General features: G+C 38.0%; 5 protein-coding genes across 10 annotated transcripts in view; 1 reads left to right on the top strand and 4 right to left on the bottom strand.

The window, feature by feature from the left end:
• On the top strand, positions 174 to 1,067 carry LOC105175524 (eggshell protein 2A). Its single transcript, XM_011097987.2, has one exon. The coding sequence runs from the start codon at positions 246 to 248 to the stop codon at positions 759 to 761; it is 516 nt and encodes a 171-aa protein (XP_011096289.1). The 5' UTR covers positions 174 to 245; the 3' UTR covers positions 762 to 1,067.
• On the bottom strand, positions 1,512 to 5,586 carry LOC105175523 (secretory carrier-associated membrane protein 2). 2 transcript variants are annotated; one of them, XM_011097985.2, is made up of 13 exons: positions 5,448 to 5,586; positions 5,250 to 5,339; positions 4,613 to 4,765; positions 4,445 to 4,507; positions 3,643 to 3,676; positions 3,386 to 3,508; positions 2,914 to 2,976; positions 2,746 to 2,839; positions 2,513 to 2,558; positions 2,355 to 2,422; positions 2,138 to 2,186; positions 1,935 to 2,000; positions 1,512 to 1,835 (listed from the first exon to the last, which is right to left on the bottom strand). In XM_011097985.2, the coding sequence occupies exons 2-13, from the start codon at positions 5,304 to 5,306 to the stop codon at positions 1,749 to 1,751; spliced, it is 903 nt and encodes a 300-aa protein (XP_011096287.1). In that variant the 5' UTR covers positions 5,307 to 5,339; positions 5,448 to 5,586; the 3' UTR covers positions 1,512 to 1,748. The 2 variants fall into 2 exon arrangements, with proteins under 2 accessions (XP_011096287.1, XP_011096286.1); XM_011097984.2 differs by having other exon boundaries at positions 5,250 to 5,533.
• LOC105175522 lies at positions 7,106 to 13,946 on the bottom strand. Of its 3 annotated transcripts, none has more exons than XM_011097982.2 (16): positions 13,532 to 13,941; positions 12,172 to 12,265; positions 11,921 to 12,036; positions 11,695 to 11,730; positions 11,451 to 11,561; positions 11,162 to 11,245; positions 10,964 to 11,082; positions 10,463 to 10,564; positions 9,915 to 10,031; positions 9,765 to 9,830; positions 9,198 to 9,264; positions 8,585 to 8,638; positions 8,183 to 8,272; positions 7,789 to 7,815; positions 7,604 to 7,630; positions 7,106 to 7,397 (listed from the first exon to the last, which is right to left on the bottom strand). In XM_011097982.2, exons 3-16 carry the CDS (start codon positions 12,008 to 12,010, stop codon positions 7,263 to 7,265), a joined length of 1,125 nt encoding a protein of 374 aa, XP_011096284.1. In that variant the 5' UTR covers positions 12,011 to 12,036; positions 12,172 to 12,265; positions 13,532 to 13,941; the 3' UTR covers positions 7,106 to 7,262. The 3 variants fall into 3 exon arrangements, with proteins under 3 accessions (XP_011096284.1, XP_011096285.1, XP_020554038.1); XM_011097983.2 differs by lacking the exon at positions 13,532 to 13,941 and adding an exon at positions 12,706 to 12,920; XM_020698379.1 differs by lacking the exons at positions 7,106 to 7,397; positions 7,604 to 7,630; positions 7,789 to 7,815 and adding an exon at positions 7,846 to 8,000 and having other exon boundaries at positions 13,532 to 13,946.
• LOC105175520 lies at positions 14,678 to 18,628 on the bottom strand. 3 transcript variants are annotated; one of them, XM_011097979.2, is made up of 6 exons: positions 18,491 to 18,628; positions 18,256 to 18,418; positions 17,013 to 17,062; positions 16,573 to 16,650; positions 15,483 to 16,083; positions 14,678 to 15,382 (listed from the first exon to the last, which is right to left on the bottom strand). In XM_011097979.2, the coding sequence occupies exons 2-6, from the start codon at positions 18,415 to 18,417 to the stop codon at positions 14,837 to 14,839; spliced, it is 1,437 nt and encodes a 478-aa protein (XP_011096281.1). In that variant the 5' UTR covers position 18,418; positions 18,491 to 18,628; the 3' UTR covers positions 14,678 to 14,836. The 3 variants fall into 3 exon arrangements, with proteins under 3 accessions (XP_011096281.1, XP_011096280.1, XP_011096283.1); XM_011097978.2 differs by having other exon boundaries at positions 18,256 to 18,546; XM_011097981.2 differs by lacking the exons at positions 17,013 to 17,062; positions 18,256 to 18,418; positions 18,491 to 18,628 and adding an exon at positions 16,839 to 17,006.
• Positions 19,656 to 25,675, bottom strand: part of LOC105175519 (katanin p80 WD40 repeat-containing subunit B1 homolog) — an 8,824-nt gene continuing 2,804 nt past the window's right edge. Inside the window, exons 6-18 of the mRNA XM_011097977.2 lie at positions 25,619 to 25,675; positions 24,728 to 24,802; positions 24,501 to 24,644; positions 24,205 to 24,388; positions 23,620 to 24,108; positions 22,732 to 22,788; positions 22,256 to 22,653; positions 21,797 to 21,922; positions 21,410 to 21,484; positions 21,206 to 21,318; positions 20,869 to 20,985; positions 20,683 to 20,751; positions 19,656 to 20,055 (exon numbers count right to left, since the gene is read on the bottom strand). The exon at positions 25,619 to 25,675 is cut by the window's right edge and continues 13 nt beyond it. Coding sequence (XP_011096279.1) covers positions 19,995 to 20,055; positions 20,683 to 20,751; positions 20,869 to 20,985; positions 21,206 to 21,318; positions 21,410 to 21,484; positions 21,797 to 21,922; positions 22,256 to 22,653; positions 22,732 to 22,788; positions 23,620 to 24,108; positions 24,205 to 24,388; positions 24,501 to 24,644; positions 24,728 to 24,802; positions 25,619 to 25,675 — 1,965 coding nt within the window. The 3' untranslated portion in view covers positions 19,656 to 19,994. The remainder of the gene's footprint in view (positions 20,056 to 20,682; positions 20,752 to 20,868; positions 20,986 to 21,205; positions 21,319 to 21,409; positions 21,485 to 21,796; positions 21,923 to 22,255; positions 22,654 to 22,731; positions 22,789 to 23,619; positions 24,109 to 24,204; positions 24,389 to 24,500; positions 24,645 to 24,727; positions 24,803 to 25,618) is intronic.

The following is a 25,675-nucleotide window of genomic DNA, read 5'->3' as shown; positions in this document are numbered from 1 at the left end:
CCAACATCGCACAAAGAAAAAAGTCATAAAACAGTGTCCATATCATAATTACATATATATATATACACACACACACATAAGCAATTATCTCAATTAAAAGTTTTAAACAATAGTGTTTATGCATCTGAAAATAGGTGTCCATCCATCCGAAGTCCAGAGTTGCAGAGTAGCAGACTTTTTATGCTGTGCGAGTGCGCAATAACTGCAGCCCTACCTACTCTCTCCCTTTCCCCCCTACTTGACAAATGCCAAGTACTGTACTCTACTCCCTCTCAACTTCCATCCACTTTTCCTTCTCACTCTTCTTAAATGCTTTTTCACATCCTATTTCTTCTCTACTTATACTCCTCTCCTCCCCTCTTATCCAAACTAATCACAACATGACATCTAGTCTTCTCACTTTTCTCTTCTCCTTCTTCCTAATCTCCGCCACCCTCTCCCTTGCAACCCGACCCCAACCTGATGCTGGGCCTGGCGGATTCTTGGGTCCCGGAGGCGGGTTCAACATACCGGGGTTTGGGCCGGGTTTCGGTGGAGGGTATGGATCAGGGTATGGGGGCCCGTCTGGAGGCCACTCTAAACATGGCATAATAAGGACTTCTTTTGTGTGCAGTGAGAAGGGCCCGTGTTACAAGAAGAAGCTGACGTGTCCGGCCAGGTGTTTCAGCTCTTACGGCCGCTCTGGCAAGGGGTACGGTTACGGCGGCGGAGGTGGCGGGTGCACTATGGATTGCAAGAAGAAATGCACTGCTTACTGCTGAGGAGCTCATCGGCTTCTTAAGAACATCTATATATAGATGGTGATGGTTTCCATCATTACCACTACTACTACGGTACTGCTCTGTCTGTCTCTCTCTCTTTCTCTATATATACACAAAAAAGTTAGGATGTGAGATGTGGGGATGTGGTTTCCAGTTTTCCACTGTAAAAAATGTTGCTTTGAGTTTAGTTCTATGAACAAACTTATGCAGCAGAATTTGGGTTCTACAGCTGTTCCTGTAACATGGGCTGTAATAATATGATGATGATCCTATTCCTATATCAGTATCAACACTTATTCCACTTTATTTTGTTGTTTCTCTTCTTTCTCTACCTTCGTTTTCAGTTTTAACCGCTTTTCATGTTTGGGGAGGGCGGGTTTCATGCAATTTTTTTATCAACCCATTCCACGATAATCGCGATCAACTTATCATAATCTCGCTTCGTGAATTGTATACCACTTATTGTATAATTAATTCAAATTCGACTAAACCCAATTTAAATTTCAGTTCAACTTGTAGCTTAGGTGGCAGCGGTAGTAATGTTGGGGGGCAGAGAGGTCGATGGGACCTAATTTGATTTGAGTCATTTTCAGTTGCGGGAGTTTCAAAGAAAGCATCAACTCAGGCTCCAAACTAGAGTTTTAGGGGCCGGCCCTTTCAGTTTCAGAGGAGGCACATATCTCTAAATATGGATCGAGGTGGAAAAAAACACCAAAAAAAAAAAAAAGAAAAAAAATATGAAGCTTCATAAAATGGAACGCAAACGAGAGCATTAATGCAAACAACACCATTTACAAACATAACAAAGGTCGGGCAGGTTAAGGTAGAGCTTCTATCTCTTCTTTCTACTTCTTCCCTCACAAGTCTTCTCACCAATAAAACAGTAAACTTATTATCATTACAAAAAATGGAACACTCAATACATGAAATACTCTTTACGTGGGCTAAGCAATTCGTCTGTCTACATTCATTGGAGTCGTCAGTCGTCTATATTGCTGCTCTCATCGCTCCCCTAGCAGCTTCGCGCTTCATCTCTGCTGCTTTCCCACTGCCTCGGAAATACATGTATACTTGCTGCATAATCAGAAGCATTTTCATTTCATGCATGCTCTCTAGATATACAAGCAGATTTGTATTATAAAATGAATTAAGCGTAGGAAAGCACATTTGAACCTGTATAACCCAAATGCTGAGGACCGACTCCAGGCAGAACAGTCCGAAACCAATGAAGTAGAAGATCTGCGCAGCCAAGCACAATGTTAGTAGAGAAAAAAGTACCGCCAGTACCTCCAAATTTGAGATCAGGTCATTAAAGAGATCATGTCATAATTTAGAGTTATGATCATATCCTGCCCATTTATAGGGATTGAACCTACCCCAACCAAAACATGCTTGCCTATGAGATCCACGGCTGGCAGGATACCTCTGTACAATCAACATCCACAATCAGATCAGAAACTATCAATTGAAATGCTAAAGATCGTACTCTGCCGAAATATATATCAGAAGAGTAATTAGCATCTTGGAGTACACATTCATCAAGCTGGTATGCCGAAAACAACTGTACTTGAAAAAATTGGAAGGTGCACTTACGCCAGAGATTTTCCTTTGAAAACGACCGGAGGCGCAACCGCAGCAAAGATACAGAAGCCAATGTGAAGCTGCAGCAGCAGTTAATGATAAGTTGTCGTATATTCAGCAACCAGTTGAAGAAAGAAACTCATCAACATCGAGTAAGATAGGAAACTTACCAAGTAAAACATGAAAAACCACCCAAACTTCAGAGCGCTTTCATTCCTGCAGTACACATAAATATCATCCCTCTCATTAAAATATGTTATTTTGCAATCATCATCTAAATGTACAAGTCTATCATTGTAGCTACAAGCCTTTGAATCTCCATGGGTCCAACAGAGAATAGAAACAGATATCATGTCCATTTTACATGTACAAGTTAGCTTTGCAACAAGATAGGAGCACAAACCTGAAAGCACGGTAGAGTGGACGATACCATAACACATAGGCTCCTGGAACCCCAGATATCAAGTAGATAATGGCAAGAAACCAAATCTTTGGATCTGGTCGAATGGATCTAAAGTTAGGACATCAGATTTTAAAATTTGTCCTCTAGAAGTGATTATTGAATACCGACCTCCCTGTTTAATCCATGCAGTAGTCACAGCTATGACGTTCCATAGAAGGGAAAACGCAAGTCCTGTTTACCACTAGTAAATACATCATTAGTAGAGTTCTGGGTGCTGCTGCTGAGACCCCCAAAGAGGTGGCGCAGAACCAACACAAGTATTTTTCAGCACCAAGATGGGTTCAGAAAAGAAAAATGCTTGGATATGAAAGTATGCATGACATTTGGAACTTCACCAATTCCTTCAACAAAATACCTGGGAGACTTTATCTTCAAATGTAGCATAAAAGATAGCCAAGCAACATTAATTTTATTAATTCTCAGTAAATGCATAAACAGGCATCTTGTTGCAAGTTCAATAAAATTGCAAACCACTTCTCCATCGTTTACAGACACCAAAGTATAAGAATTATAGTGAGGAGATACCTACTAAGCAGAAAACCACATAACTGCCACAATGCATTAGCAGGTTCTGACATACCTAAAAAGGTTGTAAATGCAACATACTGCAGCTTCTGAAGATGAATCGGTATTTCATTTGCAATATCATGATGGATAATAGGAAAAAAAGGAGGCCAGTTTTTCTCCTCAAGAACAATGCCAGCTGCAAAAAAAACAAGAAATCAATGGGAATGCCTCTTGATTTAGAAGTTTCCCATTATACAAAGGAAGGATGATTTTTTTCCTTGATAAATGGCATAAGAAGAAACTAATATAAAGATCCACAAAGCAAAGCACCTCTTGCAGCAGCCTCTTCTTTCCGCCTTACTTCCTGCATATCATCATTGATGCAAATTAGGAACTATATTCAGGATAAAGGGTAATCATGCTGGTACTCTAGCCGTTTAATGTCTTGCAAGATCCCCAAAAAAAACAAGGGACACTCTAGAAATGCTTATAGATCTTTGTCAACAATTTAGTTCCTTTTCCAAGGTAACTTTGTAGCTATCCAACAACCAAAAACTAGATGGAGAAGTTCTTTTATGCCATGTACATAATTTACATATCATGTATTAGGAGCACACAAATGCTTTTCGCTCATTATAAGCTTTTCAATTGTTCAGCTTGACTTCACACGATGCTCCAAATTTGATATTTTTTCTGAAGCAAAAATGCATGCTGGGAGTTGTGTACTTAAATTGAAAAACTATACACATTCAGGACTCTTAAATATGGGGAGGATTTTTCTTGAGAAATGAAAATCTCTTATAAGTGGTCAGATGAATATAATGAGCATTAACCAGACTTCAGGTGAAAATTTACACCTTTTGTCACTGAATTTAAGGAAAAGTTAAAGAATGAAAGAAGTTATTCACAAACAAAAATGCTGAATTTTGATTTCAGCAAAAAGAGCTGTTCCCTTATCAGCAATAGCGCCATCAATTGCAAACGTTGTAACACAGAATACTACTAAAGGATTAAATAGAAGAAATAGCATCATCTTTTCCTAAAAGTACGACACCCTACCCCAGAGAGTACACATAAAATGTACTTCTACTAATGCCAGCAGGTTAATAGGGACTATGACCATCAATAATACCTGTTCCCTCCGTTTCAATTCAGCTTCCTTAGCCTGCAGTTCTCTTTCTTTCTTTTTCAAATCCTATTGTGCAAAACTTTTTGGATTAGAAGACTAGGTAAAGCTGTGACAAGAAAAAGAAAAAGTGTGAAGGTGCAGGTTAAATAATTCCGAAAAAATTGCATGTACCGAAGTACTATCAAGAGGAATATTGACTGGAGCCGTAGGATTGTAGAAATCAGCAGGCTCTGGAGGAAGGGGTGAAAGCCTTGAGTTTGTAACAGGAGGAACACTCCCAGTATATGTTGACTGATTGGATGTTTTTCCTCGTCCACCTCCATCCTGGATTCAGAAAAATATGGAAGCAATTAGCATGAATATGAAACCACAACTAACACCTACAAATTTTTCTCGGTACCATAAAGTATCACCTAGTACATCTAAACATAACATCCTTCTATTCTATAATCAGCAAATTTGTATGGAACATACAACTATATGTATCTTTCAATCTCATCAACTAAGAGAAAGCAACTTAAATGCTAGCAGTAACACCAAAAGATGACTAAATTTAAAACAAATCCTACTCTGAAGCTGAAAATCGTCACAAGCTCTACACGGAACAAATTGACACATGCTCTCCAAAACAACGTCTCAGAGTCAACAAAAATTATCCCCAAACCTCAATTTCAAAACCCTTTTTTCAACTACAATTTTTTTACGTCTAACATCACACAGAATTTCAGTTTCTGAAATTAAATGGAAAAGGAAGTAGTTTCTTCTAAGCATTGAATACCTAATACGAGCACGAATACATGGAACTTACAGCAAAGGGGTTAACTTCTTCTTCTTCGAAAGGATTGCTATCATAACGACCGGCCATTTTCTCGATGACTGTTCACTTCAATTAAGATCACTTGCAGGCACCAAGAAAAGAGATATCTTGAGATCTAAATAGTGAATTTGGTCTGATCTTAGAAAAGTATAAAAACGTATTGAAGCTTAGAGGAGAAGAATTTCATACAATTTCGGATTCAAATGTCAGGGAAGAGATTCTAAAGAGAGAGAAAGAGAAAGGTGTGGACTTGTCCGTGGTGGTCAGCTTGAGTTGCTTTGAAAGAGACGACTTTTCCTTTGCAAAAACGCAAAAAGGGTGTAATTACAGTTTACCCCTTAAACTATAGCCACAAAATTCAGAATCTCACCTCCTTGTTTTCATCTTTATCACTTTGCCCCCCAAACTTTTGAAAATACTGCAAGTATTCAATCAGAAACTATGCCTTAATTTAGCAACTCACTTCCAAAACATATCACAAATGTCTTAAATTAACGGGCAGCCCTTTTACCCACCGCAGCCACGACACTCCCCAAGCCTGTTCCTGTGTTTCAACATTAGACTACAGAATTTATCAAGAAAAACAAATAAGAACAGGTATTTCGCAATTGCAGATTGTCCTTCTTTCAAGAGGATCGCCATTCACGACAAAGTTGGGATCTTTTTCAAAATCAAAGAAAGAAAGAAACGTGCATATCCAGTTCAAGTGTTGCTGATTCAGTTTGCAAAAATTGCCTCTTTTATTGAGAGGAACTTGAAAGGAAGGGTTTGAACATTCTCCTTTTGTGTTTTCTGCAGTAGGTAGCACTTCGTCGGAGAGCCGGGTCCTTGGACCTTCAATTAAGGGGCGAATGTAATATAATCGACAAATGAAGGCGTCATTCTGTAGTAGAGATAGAACTTATGGGGCTAAAATACAATTATTAAAAAGAAGAAGATAACCCTCTCAGTAGCCTGCCTGCTTTTCTTCACTTTTTCTCTTCTTTTCTTGTGTTATCTGTTTTACTGATATTGCGGGTGCAAATTATCGTGATTGTTGTTGAAAAGGATGTTTAAGAAACGGTAACTGTAAAACTAGTTGTACAGTTTAGAATTTACTTTAACTCCATACTTTGTAAAATTTTAAAATTAACCACAAATCTTATTAAAAATTATAAAAGTAGTCCAAATACATTGCAAAGAAGACCCCATGCACATGGTAATAAGGTCTTATTTACAAGATTTTTGAACTATTTTTCTTTCTTGCATCTCCATCTCTAATTTATATTCATACTAGTTTGATGATCAGTCATGTATGGACCTGTGTCACGCCTAATACAACTTCAAACCATTCGAATTTAATATTTAGCGTTTTGTTATAAAAAGGTTGTAAATCAATTCTTCAGCTTCTCATGTTTTTTAGTAATATTCTTGACGTTCTTATTGTTTTGGGATTAATTCGACTCCCGCACATTTCTTCCTCGGGATAATCATATCTACTTCCTATGATTTATTTTTATAAATTATTTATAACTTTTGAAAGATTATGCATACATTAACTTTATTTACACAAATCATCCTTACTTTTAGAAAAAATTACACATATACCAAAAAAAAGTATCAATATCAGTACACAAGCTAACTTTGCTTTTTAACTACCATGAGTAATTTCTGTAATTATGAAAAAAAAAAAATCAAAACCATTTATATAAATAAAACATAGATCAAAGTGGGTAAATTAACTATGCCTTCTCTATACCATCTTAAGTCTGTTTGCTAGTGGCTTGATACATGTCACATGAACCAAACTTCTAGCTATGAAATTTGTAGTTAATGAAAAATTCATGCTCGTTGTTCAACTCAAACAATTAACAAAATGAATTTGAATAATAGACCGATCATAACTTCGTTTTCACTGTTCTTTCACTTCTACAACTTTTGGCCTCTCATGCTTTCTTCATATTGTCAATTGTCAGGCTATGCAAACTACGTAAAATTACAGGAGGGTGTAACAGATTAAACTAGTTAAACCATACGGTTGCGCCAAAAATAGCGAAAATGGGTTGAAGCAAATGGATCGACCCAATTCTTGTCCTCCTTAACAGCTCGTTCCCATCGGTCCTTGAACTTTTGAAGTTCTATTGCTGATTGCCTCCTAATCTGCACCATTCAATTCCAAACAATAACACTTAGAACTAAAATGATATTATTTTGAGTATTTTTGTTTCACTTAGTTTGACATTCAAATTCAACCTATTTTCTTAAGACAGAGGTACTCAAACCTTCCCACATATTACACTAGAGAAAGCACACACATTTTAACAGAGAAGTGAGAACAGAATCACTAGTCAGATTTGGTGTCTCACCTCTGATCTCACGTCAACAGCGTGCCTCTGTATGAATGAGAAAAACCGAAAGTACAAGCAAGAACAGAAAAACATTCTCCATGAGTAAATTTTCAGCTGGTAAGGTAGTACTTTTTTGAAGAAAGTAGAGAATAAATTGTATGCAAATGAAACAGATCAACTAGAATAACCAATGGAAGTGATACCTTGGTGGTCTCTTCAGGCTTTGCAACCTACAAAGACATCAGATATAATAACTTAGGTGAGATGAAAATGCCCACTAAATGCTAGCGGATATAAATCACTTAACTTACATATTTGATCTGGCTGCAATTCCAATTATTTTAGATGCCGATGCCTATGCTTTAAACCATTGAATCAAATTTTTCTTTGAATTTAGTAGAACCAAAGATATTCTCTTCAGTAGTATCATCCAGGTTTATTCACGAGCATGATATCCATCAAATGGAATGAGAATGATTGCAGACAACAGATGCAGCATGTATTGGTAGAAGTTCAGTCAAAAGGCACAAAGATTCTGGTAACCAAAAAGATATATCGAGGTGAAAGTCAAAATTCTAGACAGAGTAAGTTACTCACCTTTCTTGCAGATGCCCCGCCCAAAGTTTGTATACTCTGATGAACTATGTATTCGCTGTCAACTACTCCCACCTTTTTGGTTCGATCCCCCTATAAAGATCCAAATTTATACAAGGAAAACACATTAATAATGTTAAGCCCAGGAAAGTGATCAAGTCATATTTGGTGGTTAGCAGAAGTAACTGAATAAGAATTTATCATGGCAGGAACATGAAAAGAGAATTACCCATTACAGTCTAACATGGGAAAGAAGCTCCACATTAGAGCAACAGTACAAATATTATCATAGGATTTACTGGAAGTGGAAGGCATAAAATAGAAAAGAACAAACCAGTTCACACAAAAACAAACTGAAACCCCCACCCCCCCAAAAATGAAAGAAAAAATGCATATTGATGTTACCTGTGCACAGTAGCCGAGTTTCATGTCCATTCCCCATCCATGAACAAGATCATTCTGACATGAGAGGAAACCTCCGATTAAGATTTATAGGAATGAGAAAGCAATATCAAACTTCTCTAGATTGGAAGGTAGAATAATACTGATTATTTCAACTACAACCTAAAATAAATTATGCCCACATTTATTAGCTATACTTTGGTGGCCTGAAAATTTCTCAATCTTGAGGAAGTGCAGGATGCAAAAGTTCTATGCAACACAGCAGATAACAATTAGGTAGAGACCCCAAATTAGTCACTCTGAATTGACTCCAAAACAGGTTACTCTTCCCCAAAAACTGGGAGAAGAGAAGTGCAATGCAATACTCCTATAATCATCTCAATAATAATAGGTCCCAGATGGCCCTTGAGCAGGGTGATGCAGAAGTTTTTTTGTTCTTTTATCATTTGTAATTTAAATATGCCTTTACGATGTGTAAGGCTGTGCACAATTAAAAATCTACCCAAAAATGTTGACAAAGCTTCTACACATGGTTTTCAAATATTTGATTCCGCAAAATTCACATTTCTTAACCTACAGAAAGGAATTTGTTCAGAGAATAGCAGCAAAAAGTAACCTGTATCAAGTGCCAGGCACAACGCCATGCTGATCTCGAAAATACAGGAGCCATACCTTCCACAAAACTGCAAATTCCAAGTGATTAGGATTAGAAAAACAATTGGTACTATAGCTCGTATTTGACACATGGATTGCCAAGGATAGAATAGTCATTCGAGCTGTTTTTTTCCGTTTCTCTATTCGTATGTACTAAAATGCTCAACAGCAGGTGTTATTTTCACGATCAAAAAACATTTTCACAATATTACTTAGGAGGTGTCATGCACATGTTCATGATTAAAATCATATCTATGCATGTGAAATAATACATGTTAAAAGTTTTTACCATCACAACTAAAATTGTGAAAATGTCAGTTTTATGGAATCATCATATATTACCATGATATAGGGGAAATAGTTATATGTAGTGGATAGGAAGTTGGCGACAAGTAATTATATTACAAGAAATTAAGAGAAAGCGAAATGTTCACAATATAAAACAACATGCACAAGCTGCTTGAGGCACAAACTGCACATCAGAATAAAAATAAACAATGACAAGATTTTCAGGGTGATGATAATTTACCCAGTGCATGGCGGCCCCTCGCTATCATCTGAGCACTTAATACTACCTCTGACATCATAGACTCTTCTGCTTAAATCAGAATATATAAGAACCAAAAGAACATACATGGAATTAAGAAGTCAAATGACATAGATTCTGCACCCGACTAACCTATGGAATATATTCATTCTATTTCTTATTGTGATCCTGTGATGTATACCAGTTGAATTTGGGTCCAAAGCCGGCTGAGATATTTCAAGTCCTTCTGATCTTACAATGTCCAGGTACCTGCCCGGAGTAGAAGTAAGAAAACTACCAAAGTGGCTTCCAAAAGGTATTTTGAGCATTAAGGCAAGTAAAGCTTACATGACGGGAATTTGTTCAAAAATATTTTACATGGGTTAGCAAGAGCATGCAGGAGAGTGATTTTAGGAATGAACCCTTATGTTGGTTCATTTATCAAAGAAACAGCATACTTTGGGAAGGAAGAGAAGAGAGGAGAGTTGCTGTTAAATCTTTAGAATAAAATTTCCAATGAAAGAAAGATAGTACTTAAAGCTCTTAATCAAATTTCAAAATGACAAATTACAAGTGGCAACTCTTTCTGAGAAGGAAAATGTAAAAAATATCTTGCTAAGGAGAATAATATACAAACACTATCTTTGCATCTAATAACATTAAGCAGAGAGATACAATGTCATACAGTAATGCATTAGTACCTTCCAGGATGGAAATTCTCCACCCCCAAATCTTCATCCCACAGGAATATGTAATCATAAATAGACACGACAGCGGGATGTAGAAAGCGTTTTGCAAACCACCTGAAACATGAAGGAAGAAAGAGTAACAGAAATAACATCTTATTAGAATAGAACCTAAAGCTGTGAAGAAAATTGGGATCAAATTTACAACCTAAGCCCTAATATAACACCTGCTAGTTACAAAGCACAGACAGCATAAGGAGCAGTCTTAACAAACCAGTAACCATGCTTCATCCCCAAGACTAATGAGTTGTAACCATGCTTCATCCCAAAAATGAATTAGTTAGTTTTTGTTAATACTGAAGGCATGGAAGCATCAGCTTCAAATTCTCCACAAACCACCAGATTTCAATAATTATTTCCAAGTAAATTTACTTAATTTCGCATAGATGATTGCCATGAAATGTTTTAGTAAGGAGGGTTACATGGAAGAAGTGAACATTCAATTATATGGCTAACCATTTAGTTTGATTGTGCGCGACTATATGAATAGCTTTCTTACTCCATTCCAGTTCCCACCAACCATCCAAGTTGCCATCATAGTGAAACAAAACAATTGTGAAATTTTCTGAAAGAAACTGAATCCAAAAGAATTAGTCCATGAATTTGAACAATTATTGTAGTAACAGCTCCCCTTTGAAAAATTGGTAGTTGTACCTTTTGAACAATAGTATCAACATTCTGCTTTTGCTCAATTCCAACAGGCATTGCTAGCAAATTATTAGAGCTCCGAACACTGACCTGAAATTTCAGAGGGATGCATGTCAATTCGAGTTTGATTATTGATTACAGAACCATCATATTTCATCAAAAGACAGCAATTGCCAGTGAAAGTTTATGAAAATCCATCAACAATCAGTCAAATCAATATTGGATCGCTAGCAACTGAATCTAGGCATACATATGAGCAATGGCGTACAACCTGGACAGTCTAAATAAATTTTACCATTGACTTGGAACTGCTAGTTGTCCACAAAGGCTTTAACTCCAGATCTGACCTTGCTTCGATGATACCTCGAGGCAAACTCTCCAAACTTTTGGACTCCATGCCTGACTCCTGGACAGACCATCATTTCATCTCAGTAAGGCAACCAAAAAGAAAAGTTTTATTTAATAAATGACTAACTTCAAAAATGGTACTCAAAGGGTTTAATTAATGTGACAAGTAGAAGCTTCAATTGGAGAAATACCTGTAATGTGTAGAATGGATACAATTTTGACTCCATCTGATGAAAATGAAAGAAGTGGAAGTGATTATTGTGGAGAAGGATTTAAAAGATATAATAAGTTACCATGGCAATGATAAGAAGATTCCAGCTTTATAATATTGTTAGAATGAAGTAGATCAAAGCAGCAGTTAGTGCACATACATAAGAGAACAAGTAAGGTTCATGAACAAAGTATCCGTTGACATACCTCTGTCTGTTGATACTGATATTTTGTTGTCCTGTATATAATGAACAACATTATTGTACAGACAACTCCCATAAACGGCAGCTGTCTCATTTTTGCTCCAAATGCTCCCTGCGATTCTGTTTACTTACAAGTTAAGCATGTGATATTACTCCTACTTAAAGAGGTGAAGAACTTTTAAACATATTTAAGTTCCACAATCATGGTTTGAGTCAGAAATTAAACAAATAAAAGTAATGACACCGGCAACATACCTTGTCAAAAAAGAAATGTTGTTTCTTCGTCGGCCACCTCCATGACTTGGGTGCCTTCATAGGAAACTACATAGTCCATTGAGTCTCATGATAACTGCAAGAAATTCATGCATGCCTAATGTCATTATTGATCTACCCACACATATGAATCTGCGAAGGGCCTTCCAATAGCCACTGATGTGTAACAAATACTAGATTTAATTTGATAACTATTCTGTGCTCAAATTCATCATGATAATTGGAAGACGCATAATGTAGGGCGTTACAAATATCAGCATCATTATCAGAAGCCATCTATCGACTCAACTACAAAGCAAAAGATATAAATACACATAAAGGAGGCTGACTAGAAACCTCAGCACCATACACACTACAAGAATGACATGACTCTCTAAGCAAAACTCCTGTGCAGAGCACCTAGTCAATTTTATTGGTTCGCACATTGCCTTGATGCAAAAAAATTCTGTTACCCCCTCAATCCTGTTACGAATTACCCAGTTCTACATATTTTCAAATGCAAAATGGAAGCTGGACCTGTGTCATGCACGTCTCATGAAGTGCTCATGGTGCATTTCTACTTGTGTGGATGTGTGCTCACATGGACTAGGGGTGCCAAATTGTACTCAAGATGTCACAAAGAGCGCAAGATGTCTGTGCAAAACTTAGGAATAAAAATGTACTACATTTTCATTTCCTTGCCTTCTTGAAATGAACTAGTGTGGAAAGAGAAAAAAAAAGAGGAAACTGGAACTCCTCTCAAGTTCTCTTTTTGCTTTTTATTTTCTTTACTGCGGTTTGTTGTTTGTCTTGGTTCACTTAAGTGCACAAGATTACAAATCTAACAAGAGTGCAATTGGGCCTGAATAGGGCACAATAAAAAAACAAAAAAGAGCCTGAGTTACAGAACTTGTCATTTTTATTTAATGAAAATGGACAATTTCCAACAAAAGACAAGTTTCTCTAATACGAACAATGATACAGACAACCAGAAAAATCAGAAAACCTGCATTTCATGTGCGTTTGGCGTTTGATATGACCAAATAACATCATTATTAGAAACAATGAGTAAATTAACATGAATGACTTTTTAAAAAGAAGAGAAATATTTTGCTTGCTTTTCCTGATATCTTAACTCAAGTGAACACCAAATCCATTTAATCAAACAGCACAAGTAATCAATTAATGACGCGTATCTACACTAAAGCATCTCAGTTACAAAAATGTAGCGGAAAAATTAAAAAGAAACAAATAATCCAAACTTTACGCCTTCCGGAAACAAAATTTAAAAATACTGGATCGAGATTTCATCGTCATTCCTTCACTGCACAAACAGAAACAGTCAATAACAGAAGACGCATACCTATCTCGCCACAGATTCGATTAATCCGAGTCACACGAGTTCAGCTCGGGAATGAATTCCCAGCTGAAATAAAGCTCCACACAGAATCCTGCTTGGGTATTCACCTCCGTGTTGGGGTATCAATATACGTATATACCGAAATGGAAGACGTATAGATAAAAGTCAGTGTGTGTGTGTGAAGAACAACAGGAAAGCGCGAGAGCTATGAAGCGGAGAGAAATAGAATTGTTGGAGGCCGCACTGACACTACTGTGCAATGAATTCTGCAACAATCAAATATGAATCTGCGGAAACTCATACACCAATCTCATTTCCATTAACCAAACATACCACTTTTATTTAATAATAAATAAATTATAATATTTGGACTCCGATGGCGCACTAATATTTTTATTTTTATGCTACGACGCCACAGAATAATAAATAATAATTGTATGGAGCGCGATTTATATTAAAGAGCAATATAATGGTTGGTATCTACAGACACGTACGTGACAACAAGTACTGGGCCACCTCCTTTTATATTCTCCCACAAACACACAACTTACACTTAATTTATTCGAGTGGAACCATCTTTCATTAGTTTTAAAATTATGACAATTATATATAATATATGTTGAATTCATATCACAATTTTTGTGTCGCGTGTGCCACTAAAATGATATTCAAATAAAGAATTTGTATATTGCTTTTAAAAGACAGGTTGGTAGAAATTAAGTCTTATTTGGCTTAAAGAACATGAAATACATGCCCAAATATCTCCGAATGGAGGTTGGCAGTAGAAGCGTCGGCGGTTGGGGTACTAAAATGATTTAATCGAATTAAAAAAGTAGGGTTTGAATATGAGCACTGACATTTGGTCGATTCCATTGAAGTCTCTCATCAGTTGATTGGGTTGCTTTTTCCCCTCTGCAATAGTGACATGTGTGCTGGGGAAGGTCTGGACTTTGGAGTGATTTACAAGTTAGACGTCACCAACTGCACTCGTATTTATTTATTTATTTATAGCAGCTATAATCCAAAATGCACTACACTCTCCAGCGAATTGAATTAAATACCCTTACGATTCATATGTTGTAGTAAATTAATTTAGTCCAGTCGTCATATTATTATTATGATGGAAATGAGAAGAGCTGGGTGGGTTTCTGCTTTTATGGTCACTTTATTAGAATATCAAGAATTGCATGGAAGTTGCATTATAGACAGTAAACTCTACAGGGCGCATAATGTGTGAACCCTAGGGAATTCTTTTTATACAAGCATGCTTTTATGCACAGAGTTGGTGACGATGTTGATAAAAATGCATTACTTTCTAACTCTTTTTCTTTGTTTTACAGGAGAAGTTTTGGGTCGTGTATCAGCCAATTCAGGTTTACCTTTTCCCGGCCGCTTCATTCCTTTCTTAGGCTTCAACAAGGATTTCAGTGATACATTTTTATCCGTGCATGGTTTTTCTGATGTCTTGGGATTACTGGGAGGAACTACTTTCTCAGCATTGGGCAACAATTTCTCTGACGCCACCTTCTCTTTACATGATGGAGGGCGGGGGCGTGGGCGAGCGCGGGCGCTCCGTGGCTTCACCGGAGGATTAAATGGAAGAAATGCTGATGTAGCTTCTTGGCAAGAACCCCTGCACTGCTGCTTGTACTCTTTCATGACCAATTGCCTGAGACAGAGTGCTGATTTGTACTCTCGTGTTCGTCTCGAGTAAAAGACTAGGGCATTGTTTGCCAGCAAAAGCAGATCGCGGAAGAGTTCTTTTGCTGATTTGATGGATTGCCCCATTATTCTTGATCTTATCGTGCCAATATCCAGGTGCTGCTTTATAACCTTCCTGTATCTCGCTCGTTTCTGTTGTTGACAAGTAGTATACTTCAGTCTATAGGAGAACAATTTTTTCTACTATTACTAATCATTTTGTGGTCACCAATGTAAACCATTGTGCTCGTACCTGGCTGTCCATCCGATGTCTGAAGACTGCTGCTGGTTCGCTCCGTGCAACAGATTGGAATATCTCCATCAAGTTGTGTCTCTTGACAGTGTGTGAACCTCCATTGCGATTGTTGATGCAAGAGTCTCTAATTGTCTGAGCACAATCAGTGGTGGATGCTTCCTTCTGTGTAGTAGAGGTGATGTTATACGAACCTAAGTTGTCGCTCTCACCCACACTAGCTTCTTTAACAGCCCGATTACAATCCTTCCTCTTTCTCTGACCTCGTCTCTTCCTAATAGTCACTCCTTGCCCATAACCCACTCCAACCACCTTCCCGATGCTTAAATCTTTATCCTGCTCAGAAGAAACTGACACATCAGGCTTTGTATCTGTCTCCATCTCTTGAGGATGGCGTTCGCATAACCAACTTGTCCTTGTCCTGGTGTCTTTGGTGAAGCTTCCAGCAGAGTATTCATCCTTCGATACCTCTTTGCCGGAGGACTCGGTGCCATCTGAGTTTAATGCAGGTAAAGGTGATTCAGTCTGGCTTGAACCATAATCTGCATGATTGGAACTTTGTTTCTCTGCCTCCAGAGATTTAATTTTTGACTCCAGTGACCTGCAAATGCAGCAAGGTTAAATTTGTTGAAGAGAAAAACTGTAACTCCTAGATAAATTATACGGAAACAAAAGAGAAGTAGCTTCTATTAGACAGCACCCAAGTAGCCAATCAAAGTTACCACAAGCAAGGCATGCACGACCGCAATTATGTTAGACCATTCAGATATTCAAACGGACCTCCTACTCCTTTATCTTTTTAAGCATCAAGAAACAAATACATTTTAGGGGTCCATCATTATTAGAATTCTAGGCCTCAACGTCCAAATAGCACTTTTCAACCGTACAAGTCATGGATTCACGAGCAAAGGTAGTGCAGCAGGCACAATTTTGCAAAGCATGATTTGTACAGATGCTGTGCTGCTTCTGTGGCAAGATGGCTCTATATGTTTATGGCTAGCGCATGTAACAATCAATTTTGCCAGAAGTACTGATAAACGGGGACGTAGTTTCATTGAGCACATAAAAATGCATGTATGTTTGTGCTAACCCTATTGAATCTTCAGATCTTGCCAGTTCTCTCTTTAGCTCTGCCACTCGTCGTTTTCTCAGCTCTTCAAACCAAGCCCTGAGGCATTCAGAACAATGTAGCATAAGGTTAGATAGTATAGACTGTCTTTACATGCTTCACATTAGCAAATGTGATTAGCCTAACTTGCGGTGCCTTCTAAAGAAACTTAATTTTTTTTTTCAAATGAAAGGAAGTGAGAGAGAGACAGGGGGTGTGGGTGGGATATGAATGTCTGCACTACATACACTAGCAAAAGGCATGGAAGATTGGACACATCAAATCTGAACATGATGCTTAGCGACTGTAAGTCTGTAATATGCCAGCAAATAGAACTTCAATTTCATAACGTGCAATGCTGACTGGATTCTAGTTAGCACACAAAAGATGAAGTTCAATCATGAGAGGTTTAGTCAACTCACGTGGAGCCACAATAACGCCTCAGCAAGTCCTCATACTTGGCTTTACAAACCTGAATTTAGAGCCAGGTTAATTACATTTTCGAAATTAAAAACACATGAAAAAATAGTTAATATGTCATTGATTCTTCTCCCTTTTGTTTTTATTACAAGAAATAGGTCTCATAAGAAGGTGCATGATCTATTACACTGCATTTCCGGATTGGCATTGCAAGTCTACCACAGGTTTACATGCAAACTTTCAGTGGGTTGACACAGTGTAAGCACGGACATCAGTGTAAGATGACCAACACAAATGAATTCAGCATATCAACCAAACCTGAAGATAATAGAATTTTATCGCAATTGCATATGAAACACCAAAAGTTCAGAACTCATTTTGGCCCCCGAACTTAGGACATCGATTAACAACGTGCCACTGCTATGAAATCCTTTTCAAGCCTCTTCAGTTATATTAGCTAAATTCACCCAATAGCCTGTTAGGCTGTAGCATACATCAAAGAATCCAATTGTTCCAAACATCTGTCGTAACTTTCCTACATTTCCAGCACACTTGAGGTATAAAACTGCGGAATTCTTTTTTAAAAAGCACGACATTTGTTACTCTGTACTTAAATATATACCTTATAAAATGTAAGAAGCTGATTTTTACATGGCCAACCCCACCACTGGACCTTAACAACCACAAGAACATTGGCACAGCCCCTCTTGGCCACCTCTTGTCCAAAGTACATGTGTCTCGTCCGCAATCCAATTAATAATGCAAAAACTAGGCAGCAAATGGTCCCCTTTCCACTCATTAATGTCATCATACCTCAAAGTACGTAGACCGTCATGGCCCATTTATTAATCGAGAAAATCCATCTTTTTTATCAGAATATTTTTCTTGCCACATGATAAAAGTTGCATCCCCACAAAAAATTTGACAAAGACAGTGGCCAACTTTTACAACCACTAAGCCTACAGTATTTATATTCCTCCAGGTCAACCTAAGTTGGAGCAAATATTGAAATAATATTTTTATGTTTGAATATGTCAATTTCGGAAATTTCCTAAACAGGGCAGACAAAGACTCCTGCTGCCGAAAGGGCACGTACGTACCACACATTCCACATTGTACTACTTTACTTACATACATACATACATACATGCATGCAGAAAAATGCAGATGAGAGGAAAATGAGAAATGCAAAATGGTAAAAAATAATAATAATAATAAATAAAAAGAGAATTACAAGATGTGGACCTCGGGGGTGAAAGAATGGGGATAAAGGGTACGGGCTTGAAGCTCCGAAGCGACGACGTTCCAGTCTCGAGTGCCGTGCCTCAAAACAGCGCCTCCAAGGATAAGCTCCTCCCACGTGCCCCAACCCGTCTTGGGGCCCAACACCGCGGCCTCCGCCCCCATCCTGCCCTCCACGTGTACGGCCACTAGTAAAAGTTGATGGAGTAAAAAAAAAAAAAAAGGAAAATTCACGAACCAAAAGAAGCGCTTTCAGAAACTTTCGAATTTCCGCCAACCGACTCTCTCTCAACAACGTCCATTCACCCCGTGAGCGTGAACCCGACGCTCCCCACCGACGGAAAGAAGGAATTCTCCGACACGGAAAACAAAGAAAAAAGCGTGGTTTAGCGAGACAGAAGGATGGTTTTCCGAATTGAAAGAAGGCGGTTTCGGAATAGAACTTTAAACTTTTTACTTGCTTTCTTTTGTCTTTTTTTTCTGTTTGGTGGGATTTTCTTTTTGTCAGTGTGTGTATGGGGTGGGAGGGTTAATTTTTAATTGTTAGTTATGAGAGGATGATGGGTAGAAAGAAGAGAGGGAGAGGAAAATAAGGGGGAGAGAGAGAGAGAGAGGAATTGTGATGGTATTGGTGGTGGATAACTAAAAACGGGATTGTAGAGACCTACACAAGACCAAAACCCATTTACTTGCACATTTCTAAATACCAAAACTGCGCAAAATTATATATATATATATATATAATTAACATTTACACACATATGTATGTATGTATATATATATGGCTTACCTCATATGTCTCTCTCTAAAATTTGTTTGGACAACAAAAGAAGGGTATGGGGACTAATTCGCCAATTTTAATTTTTTTTAATAGAGCTTTGTTTTGGCATGTCGTGGACGAATGTTTCCTTGTGATTTTCTAAAATCACGTAAATCTCCTCTCTCTTTTCTTAACAAAAACTAATACACGTTAGTTAGTTCGTTCTATGTTAGCGACCAATCACAAGACATGTTCTTTGGATCAAGATTAAATTTTCTTTTCTCCAGCAGTCTCTCAGACTGCAACAATGCAAACTTAGGAATGTAATGGAAATTTAGATCTCTGCTCGCCTTGCAAGATTATTCTTTCCTCCTCGGTGAAAGAGGGCAAAGAATTCTACAAGGAGAGAATGAAGTTCATAAAATCACTCTCCAACCTTTCTATCTACCACACTCTTTTACACAGATGGTGAGAGCTTCAAGCTTTCCGTACAACCTGTTATTGATAGCAAAACACACAAGATTATTAGTTCAATACATACTTTCAAATTTTGAATTGACATGTGAGACAGACAAATATGCAATAGAAAAGACATGGATGGAAGAAGCTGCCTCAGAAGTAAGGGTCGTTTTTGAATTTTTCCTAGGTAAGTGTTAACAAATATATATATATATATATATAAATCATCATTTCATTTAACACAAGGATGTGCGTCTTTATATTTCCAACCACATTATATAATGACTGCACATAATTACACGGAAAATGCTGCACAAGCCTATCGACACCGTCTCTATCCGAACAGGGGCCGATGCTGCATTGAACTCGGGTTAGCTCCGAAAGCACAGACTGGAGGCCGTGTCAGCAAGAGAAAAATTGCTACATGCCCGGGCCGAGAGACCAATAATATCTCCTGTAAAATTCTTGTCAATTTGTGAGTAGCTAGGTAGTTCTCTTTACTTCGTCATCTGCATGTAGTAAGCTATGTTTGTCGGAGAACCAGATTGAGCTGCTGTGAATATCTTGCTACAACACCTCCCCTCCTACACCAGCAACATAATTACAATACATAAGTGGAGCTAAATCAGTGGGAAGAAAACCATGATGCTGACGATGATGTTCTTGCCTTTCCGGGAATAATTTGCAAACTTACTGACAGGCAGCAAACAAACTCACAACTGTAAACATAATGAAGGCAAGTCGAAAATGCAAATGGATTCCAGGTGCACAAGCGTCAGAGGATTTTTCTATCCATATCTCCCAAGAGTAACTAAAAGTTGAGTATCAATGAACTTCTATATAGTTATAGGTGGTTCGTATGCCCTGTTTCTTTTTGCACTAAGCATAATTAACTAGTGAAACATAATGATTTATGATATCATATTCACACATAGTATATGTCAACAGAAACTAGCAGAAGTGCAGCTAGCAATTAATGACTCGAAAATATTATGACCACTGGGCAAGTGGCAACCCCTAAAATGGAGAAAATTCGTGACACCACCATCAGCTACTTTTACAGAATAACAGCACAGCAAGGGAAAAGTGAACTTCCGGTGTTATTATGCTCTCTGTTAGAATAATCAAGGTTACTGATAACCTGGAAACCCATTAAATTAACTCAGGGGAATGCAGAGTGCAGAAGTTCAAGAGCAGATACTCGTACTCACTTCACAAGTTCTGGAAGCATTTTCTGTACATTCTGGAGATGGGCAAAGCATTGTTTGCAGGATTCAAGTCTGCCAGCAGAAAAAAATCAATTGTATCAGAAACTAATGGAACTTGGGCCTATTTGGATAGCAAATAAAAACATGGCATGAGGGGAAGATGAGACAAATTCACATCAGAAGGACTACCTCTCCTCTGCATGAAGATCAACCCCAACTGCTCGAGGTGCTGAGACTGTTGAACGAACTACTGTACCGAAACCTGCTACCAGCTTCAGAAGCATCTCCAAAGAAATGCTGGCATGCCTACGGAAAAAGAAGATTTTCTACCAAATCAGGACACATCACACAGCAAAAGATGAGCTTCCCCATTGACTCAACACTATTCAACAAACAGAATGATGCTGGTAGCTCCACCAGACAACATCGTTTGACTTCGAAACCACTTGGAAGTTTATTTTCTAAAAGCTTCGGATTTACAGATTTGAGAACTGTATGTTTTCACATACACTGCAGAATCCGTTACCTTTCTACTTTGCTGTCCAATAATCCCAAAAGCACAGGAAGCAAGCAAGAAAACAGGTCCAACGTTATAACCTCCATCCTTTCGATGAGAACACCAACTACATCTGCCTGTACCTGCAGCGGTGAAATACTCTTTTAACAAAAATTGTGCAGTTACAACAGTTACAAGGTTTAAATATAATGCATTGCAGCAAGAAATACCCACAGAATGGTCAGGCAGTTTCCTCACAGCATTTATGGCACCCTTAACATCATTCCTTTCCCAGAAGTGCCGTACCACCTGCACCATGGTAAACATAATTTGCACCATCAGATAACTTCAGGCCCAAAAAAGAACTTAAAAACAATTGGAACCAGGACAGATACAACTCCAGAAGGGTATTGAAGTTAACCAATCAAAAAACAATTGTATAAGCCAAACAAATCCTGTAGTTAAGCAATACGCCCTATAATATAAAAAATTAAATTCATCAAATTGTCAGCTCATCTAAGCCCACCAAAAAAATTTCACGACTTCATCATATGAAAAAATTACAGGCAACAAGCAATTGTTTCTCACTTAATATTATTTAACCACCTCCTGAAAGCTTACCTGTAACTTTGTCAGCCGGGACCGAAATGTACTCAATAGCACATCATGATTCTGCATTACATTCTCAATGACATTATTATCATCCAAAGTTGACCGCTCCGTCAAAGCAATTTGCTGCCCACTATTCTGCAGTCAGCAAACTTGCTGGTTTAATATTTATTAAAAAGATAATTAAAAAAAAGGCATAGGAGCGTAGGCAAGTACTATTTACATGCTGAAGTATACAGCACAGATCTGATTGATCAAAGGTTATATATAAATTAACTAGAAAGGTATGAAATCCCTCGTTGGTTGTACTATTAGTATCCAAAGCCAGCTCAAAGCAATCTGTGACGTCGAATCAAAATTTCATGAACCACAGCAATTCAATTTGGAATTTTGGAGAAGGCCCAGAGAAGTTGTGACACCAGATGCAAGATGCAATATAAAAGATGAAATGCCAGAAAAGCATAATTCTACCTGAGACCGACATATTTTTACAGGCTGAGCAGGTACACCAGAGCTTAGTTCTAACTGAGACGGGGGTGTTGCAACAGGCTGAGCAGGCACACCAGATCTTAGTTCCGCCTGAAACGGGGGTGTTGCAACAGGCTGAGCAGGCACGCCAGAGCTCAATTCTACCTGAGGCGGGGGTGTTGCAACAGGCTGAGCAGGTGATCTTAGTTCTACCTGGGGCGGGGGTGTTGAAACAGGCTGAGCAGGCACGCCAGAGCTTGGTTCTACCTGAGACAGGGGGTTTTCAACGGGCTCAGCAGGCACACCAGAATCCTTGTTTGGCCTGATTTCATCCACATCAAATTTTTCCTTTCTTTCAAACCTCTCAACCAAACTTCGCGTCCTTCCACGCACAACTGCCACTGCCAGTATCAACGCACAGGTATAAGTACAGATTATGCATTTCTTGTTTATGTCTAGATAATAATGTTAATAGCAACCTCCATTGACAACTTTAACAGAATTCACCCCTTTACTGGAATTGAGGATCTGATCACCTGGAATAATCAAAATGATGTTAATGTGGGACTAAAAATCACAAAGTAGGTATCAACAACATTCTGTCACACATGAATAAGGAGTACCAAGAATTGACAGAACAATAAGCATAATAAAGAAATACAAAACTAAACCTCCTAGATTGTAAAGACCAGAAAGATGCATTTAGGGTAATTAATAATCATACATCTCCGGAAAAGCTTGTCAGGAAGCAAATTGCCAGCAGAAACTATGTGAGACAACATGGCATGAAATTAAAGAGTTCAAATTTCAGAATATAGCAGGGAGCACCACGACTATATGCGGAGCACTTGTTTCACTCTTCCCAATACATTAATTCACGATAGGCACTAGATACAGGAAAGAGCTTCAAACCAGAATCCAGATTTATCACCACATTAACAACCTTGAGTATAGATTATAGTCAAAGTAGATTGCACAGGAGTAGGTAACCTCTTGCCATTTCCTCATTATAATTCATTGTGAAGTCCATCTTATGTGAACATGGTAAAGGCCTAAATGAGTTTATGTTTAGCTTGTTAATAATAATGAGTTTATGTGAATATGGTAAAGTCCTAAATGAGTCCAACTTATAATTCATTGTGACTATGGTAAAGGCCTACGCAGGTGGGGAGAGTTCGCTTTTTGTAACCTAAATAGGATACAAGGCTGTGAAGTTTCTAGAGAAAGCCAGATACACATAAATGCACACACCAAACTATAAATACAGAGTGGTATCAACCGGTATGTGCTACAATAACACAATGATAACAGTGTAAAGAAACACAATCAGGAGCTTTTAGAGAGAGAAATTTAACAACTTCCCATACTTGGTGCTGTTGCTGGCGGTGAAGTTCTATCAATCTTTTCTGCAGCAGTGTTGATATTTGATTGTTGTTTCTCCTCAGAGGACTCATTCGCATTTTCATCAGCAACAAGCCTATTGCGAACTTTTGAATCCTTTTTACTGGGCAAAGGCACAGATTCAAGGGATACTGACATTCTTTCCATATCAAATCGACCGCTTGATAGCCTCCGTGTATGAGGCGGCTTAGCAGAAATACCGCTGCTGACCTTACCCGAGGCAATGGACTCCCTTCTAGACCCAACTGAATCTTTTCCATCAGGACCATCACGAGGTACAATGCTGGGCATAATGAGAGATCTATTAACAGCTGACGCATTAGATTTTGCAGGCAAGTTTGCCGCAGGACCACGCTTCTGAATTCCAACAGCGTTGATTTCCTTAGAGTCAGATAGATGTACAACTTTAGGAACATCAACAGGGTCAACTATCTTTGAAGTGATAGAATTTACACCTGCAGTTTCAGAAAGCTAAAACATTAACCTTTTGTTAAGAAGTTAGAAACAGCCTAAAAATTACGGAAAAACATAAACACACAATAAAACTTTACGGTCAACATATATTGTTTTGATTTCCTTAGAATCACTATCTGGCGTCGTAGACCGCAGATCTGACTTTAACTTTAACTTTACATGGCTTTCTTCTTTCTCCATAAGCCTTTCCTCAGTGTCACATTTCTGCTCCGACTGGCTATGTTGCTCTGGCGCCAATCTTGTTCCATACGGCTCTATAAGCTAACACAGAAGTGCCACTTGATTATTCTAGGAATGAAATTACTGGCATGCAAGAATAAACAACAAACAGGAGACTGAAGATGATAAAATATCATAAAGAACGGATGAATACCGAAACATCTGCTACCCAAACTGCAACAGAGTTTTCATAATATGCACCACCCAAAAGTTTTCCATCGTGAATACAAAGATCACCAAGCGTTGACCATCCCATATCAACTGAATCATGGCAAATTACAGGCTCCCACGAGTAAACCTACAGTGTAACAGAGATAACCATCTGAGCCAGTATTTTATACAGAACAGCAAACAAAGAACTGAGCATCCAAAAAAAAAGACCTTTAAAGTATCATCCAAACCACAGAAAAGGGTTCTTCCATCTGGGTGGAAGGTAATTGCTCTGACTCCTGTAGCCTAAGGTAAGACAGAAACAGATTAATTTGGCCTAATACAATACTTTGGAACTTTGATAGAAACAAAAATACGGTGAAAGAAATATATAACAGGAAAAGGACTGAGGGAGGTTGACTTACATGCATAGCAAATTATTTACAGGATCAGATTTTGATTTCTTTCATATACTTATTGGGAATTTTTTCCCCAAATTTATTAAATGCTCAAGAGTAATGAGAAACTTAACATAGAAAAATTACCACTAAATGGGAAATTATTATTGATCCTGTAATAAGCAAGGGGAGTAGAAAATATAGATGCTATGTCTCACAGTGACAATTAACAGATGCTTCGACCTTCAACTATGCCCAAGCCAATTACCGGACTTAGATGGACTATCTGAAGACATGTAATAATTCTACTGGCATGTAAATGTTCACTTTGCACAGTCCATTTCCTGATCAGTTTGGAAGCATGAGCCACAGGACAAATTATCCATATACAAGGGCTTCAATGTTGGAATCTTACTGATAGAAACTTCAAGCTTAGATAATGGATTAGTTTGAGCTTGTCCAAAAATATTCAACCAAAGCAGGGATGGTTGTACCAAAATATTCAACCAAGCAAAGGTGCTAGGCTGTAAAACTTGGTAAAGATATCACAGCCTGTTGATGGTGCAAAAAAATTGGTCACTATCTTCCAAGAAATCATTTTATTTCGTACCAATCCTTTCTTTCCATTTTATCATTCTAGTTCGAGAGGACTTGCTTGCAGGCTGATTTTGACATTATCTGAGTGAGACAAATACTATATTCAACAGATAAGTTTAATAAACACCTCACGCCTGGCAGATCCAATCATCTCAAATGTCTCAAGATCCCAAAATTTCAAATT

The sequence above is a fragment of the Sesamum indicum genome, linkage group LG12 (assembly GCF_000512975.1).
Source record: "Sesamum indicum cultivar Zhongzhi No. 13 linkage group LG12, S_indicum_v1.0, whole genome shotgun sequence".
Classification (NCBI taxonomy): Eukaryota; Viridiplantae; Streptophyta; class Magnoliopsida; order Lamiales; family Pedaliaceae; genus Sesamum; species Sesamum indicum.
The sequence above is the reverse complement of the archived record's forward strand: the minus strand, read 5'-3'. Positions and strand labels throughout refer to the sequence as shown.

Excerpts from the sequence above, each read along its gene's own strand:
- LOC105175524 (XM_011097987.2), top strand. The coding sequence starts at position 246 with ATGCCAAGTACTGTACTCTACTCCCTCTCAACTTCCATCCACTTTTCC.
- LOC105175523 (XM_011097985.2), bottom strand. The coding sequence starts at position 5,306 with ATGGCCGGTCGTTATGATAGCAATCCTTTCGAAGAAGAAGAAGTTAAC. Across the intron at positions 2,423-2,512 it reads GGTTTTTCATGTTTTACTTG|CTTCACATTGGCTTCTGTAT; the intron begins GTAAGTTTCCTA and ends CTGCTGCTGCAG. Across the intron at positions 2,001-2,137 it reads GCAAGCATGTTTTGGTTGGG|ATCTTCTACTTCATTGGTTT; the intron begins GTAGGTTCAATC and ends TTGGCTGCGCAG.
- LOC105175522 (XM_011097982.2), bottom strand. The coding sequence starts at position 12,010 with ATGAGACAGCTGCCGTTTATGGGAGTTGTCTGTACAATAATGTTGTTC. Across the intron at positions 10,032-10,462 it reads GAGAATTTCCATCCTGGAAG|GTACCTGGACATTGTAAGAT; the intron begins GTACTAATGCAT and ends TACTCCGGGCAG. Across the intron at positions 8,639-9,197 it reads GTGCCTGGCACTTGATACAG|AATGATCTTGTTCATGGATG; the intron begins GTTACTTTTTGC and ends CTCTCATGTCAG.
- LOC105175520 (XM_011097979.2), bottom strand. The coding sequence starts at position 18,417 with ATGGGGGCGGAGGCCGCGGTGTTGGGCCCCAAGACGGGTTGGGGCACG. Across the intron at positions 16,651-17,012 it reads AGGCGTTATTGTGGCTCCAC|GGCTTGGTTTGAAGAGCTGA; the intron begins GTGAGTTGACTA and ends TGAATGCCTCAG. Across the intron at positions 16,084-16,572 it reads AGATCTGAAGATTCAATAGG|GTCACTGGAGTCAAAAATTA; the intron begins GTTAGCACAAAC and ends CTGCATTTGCAG.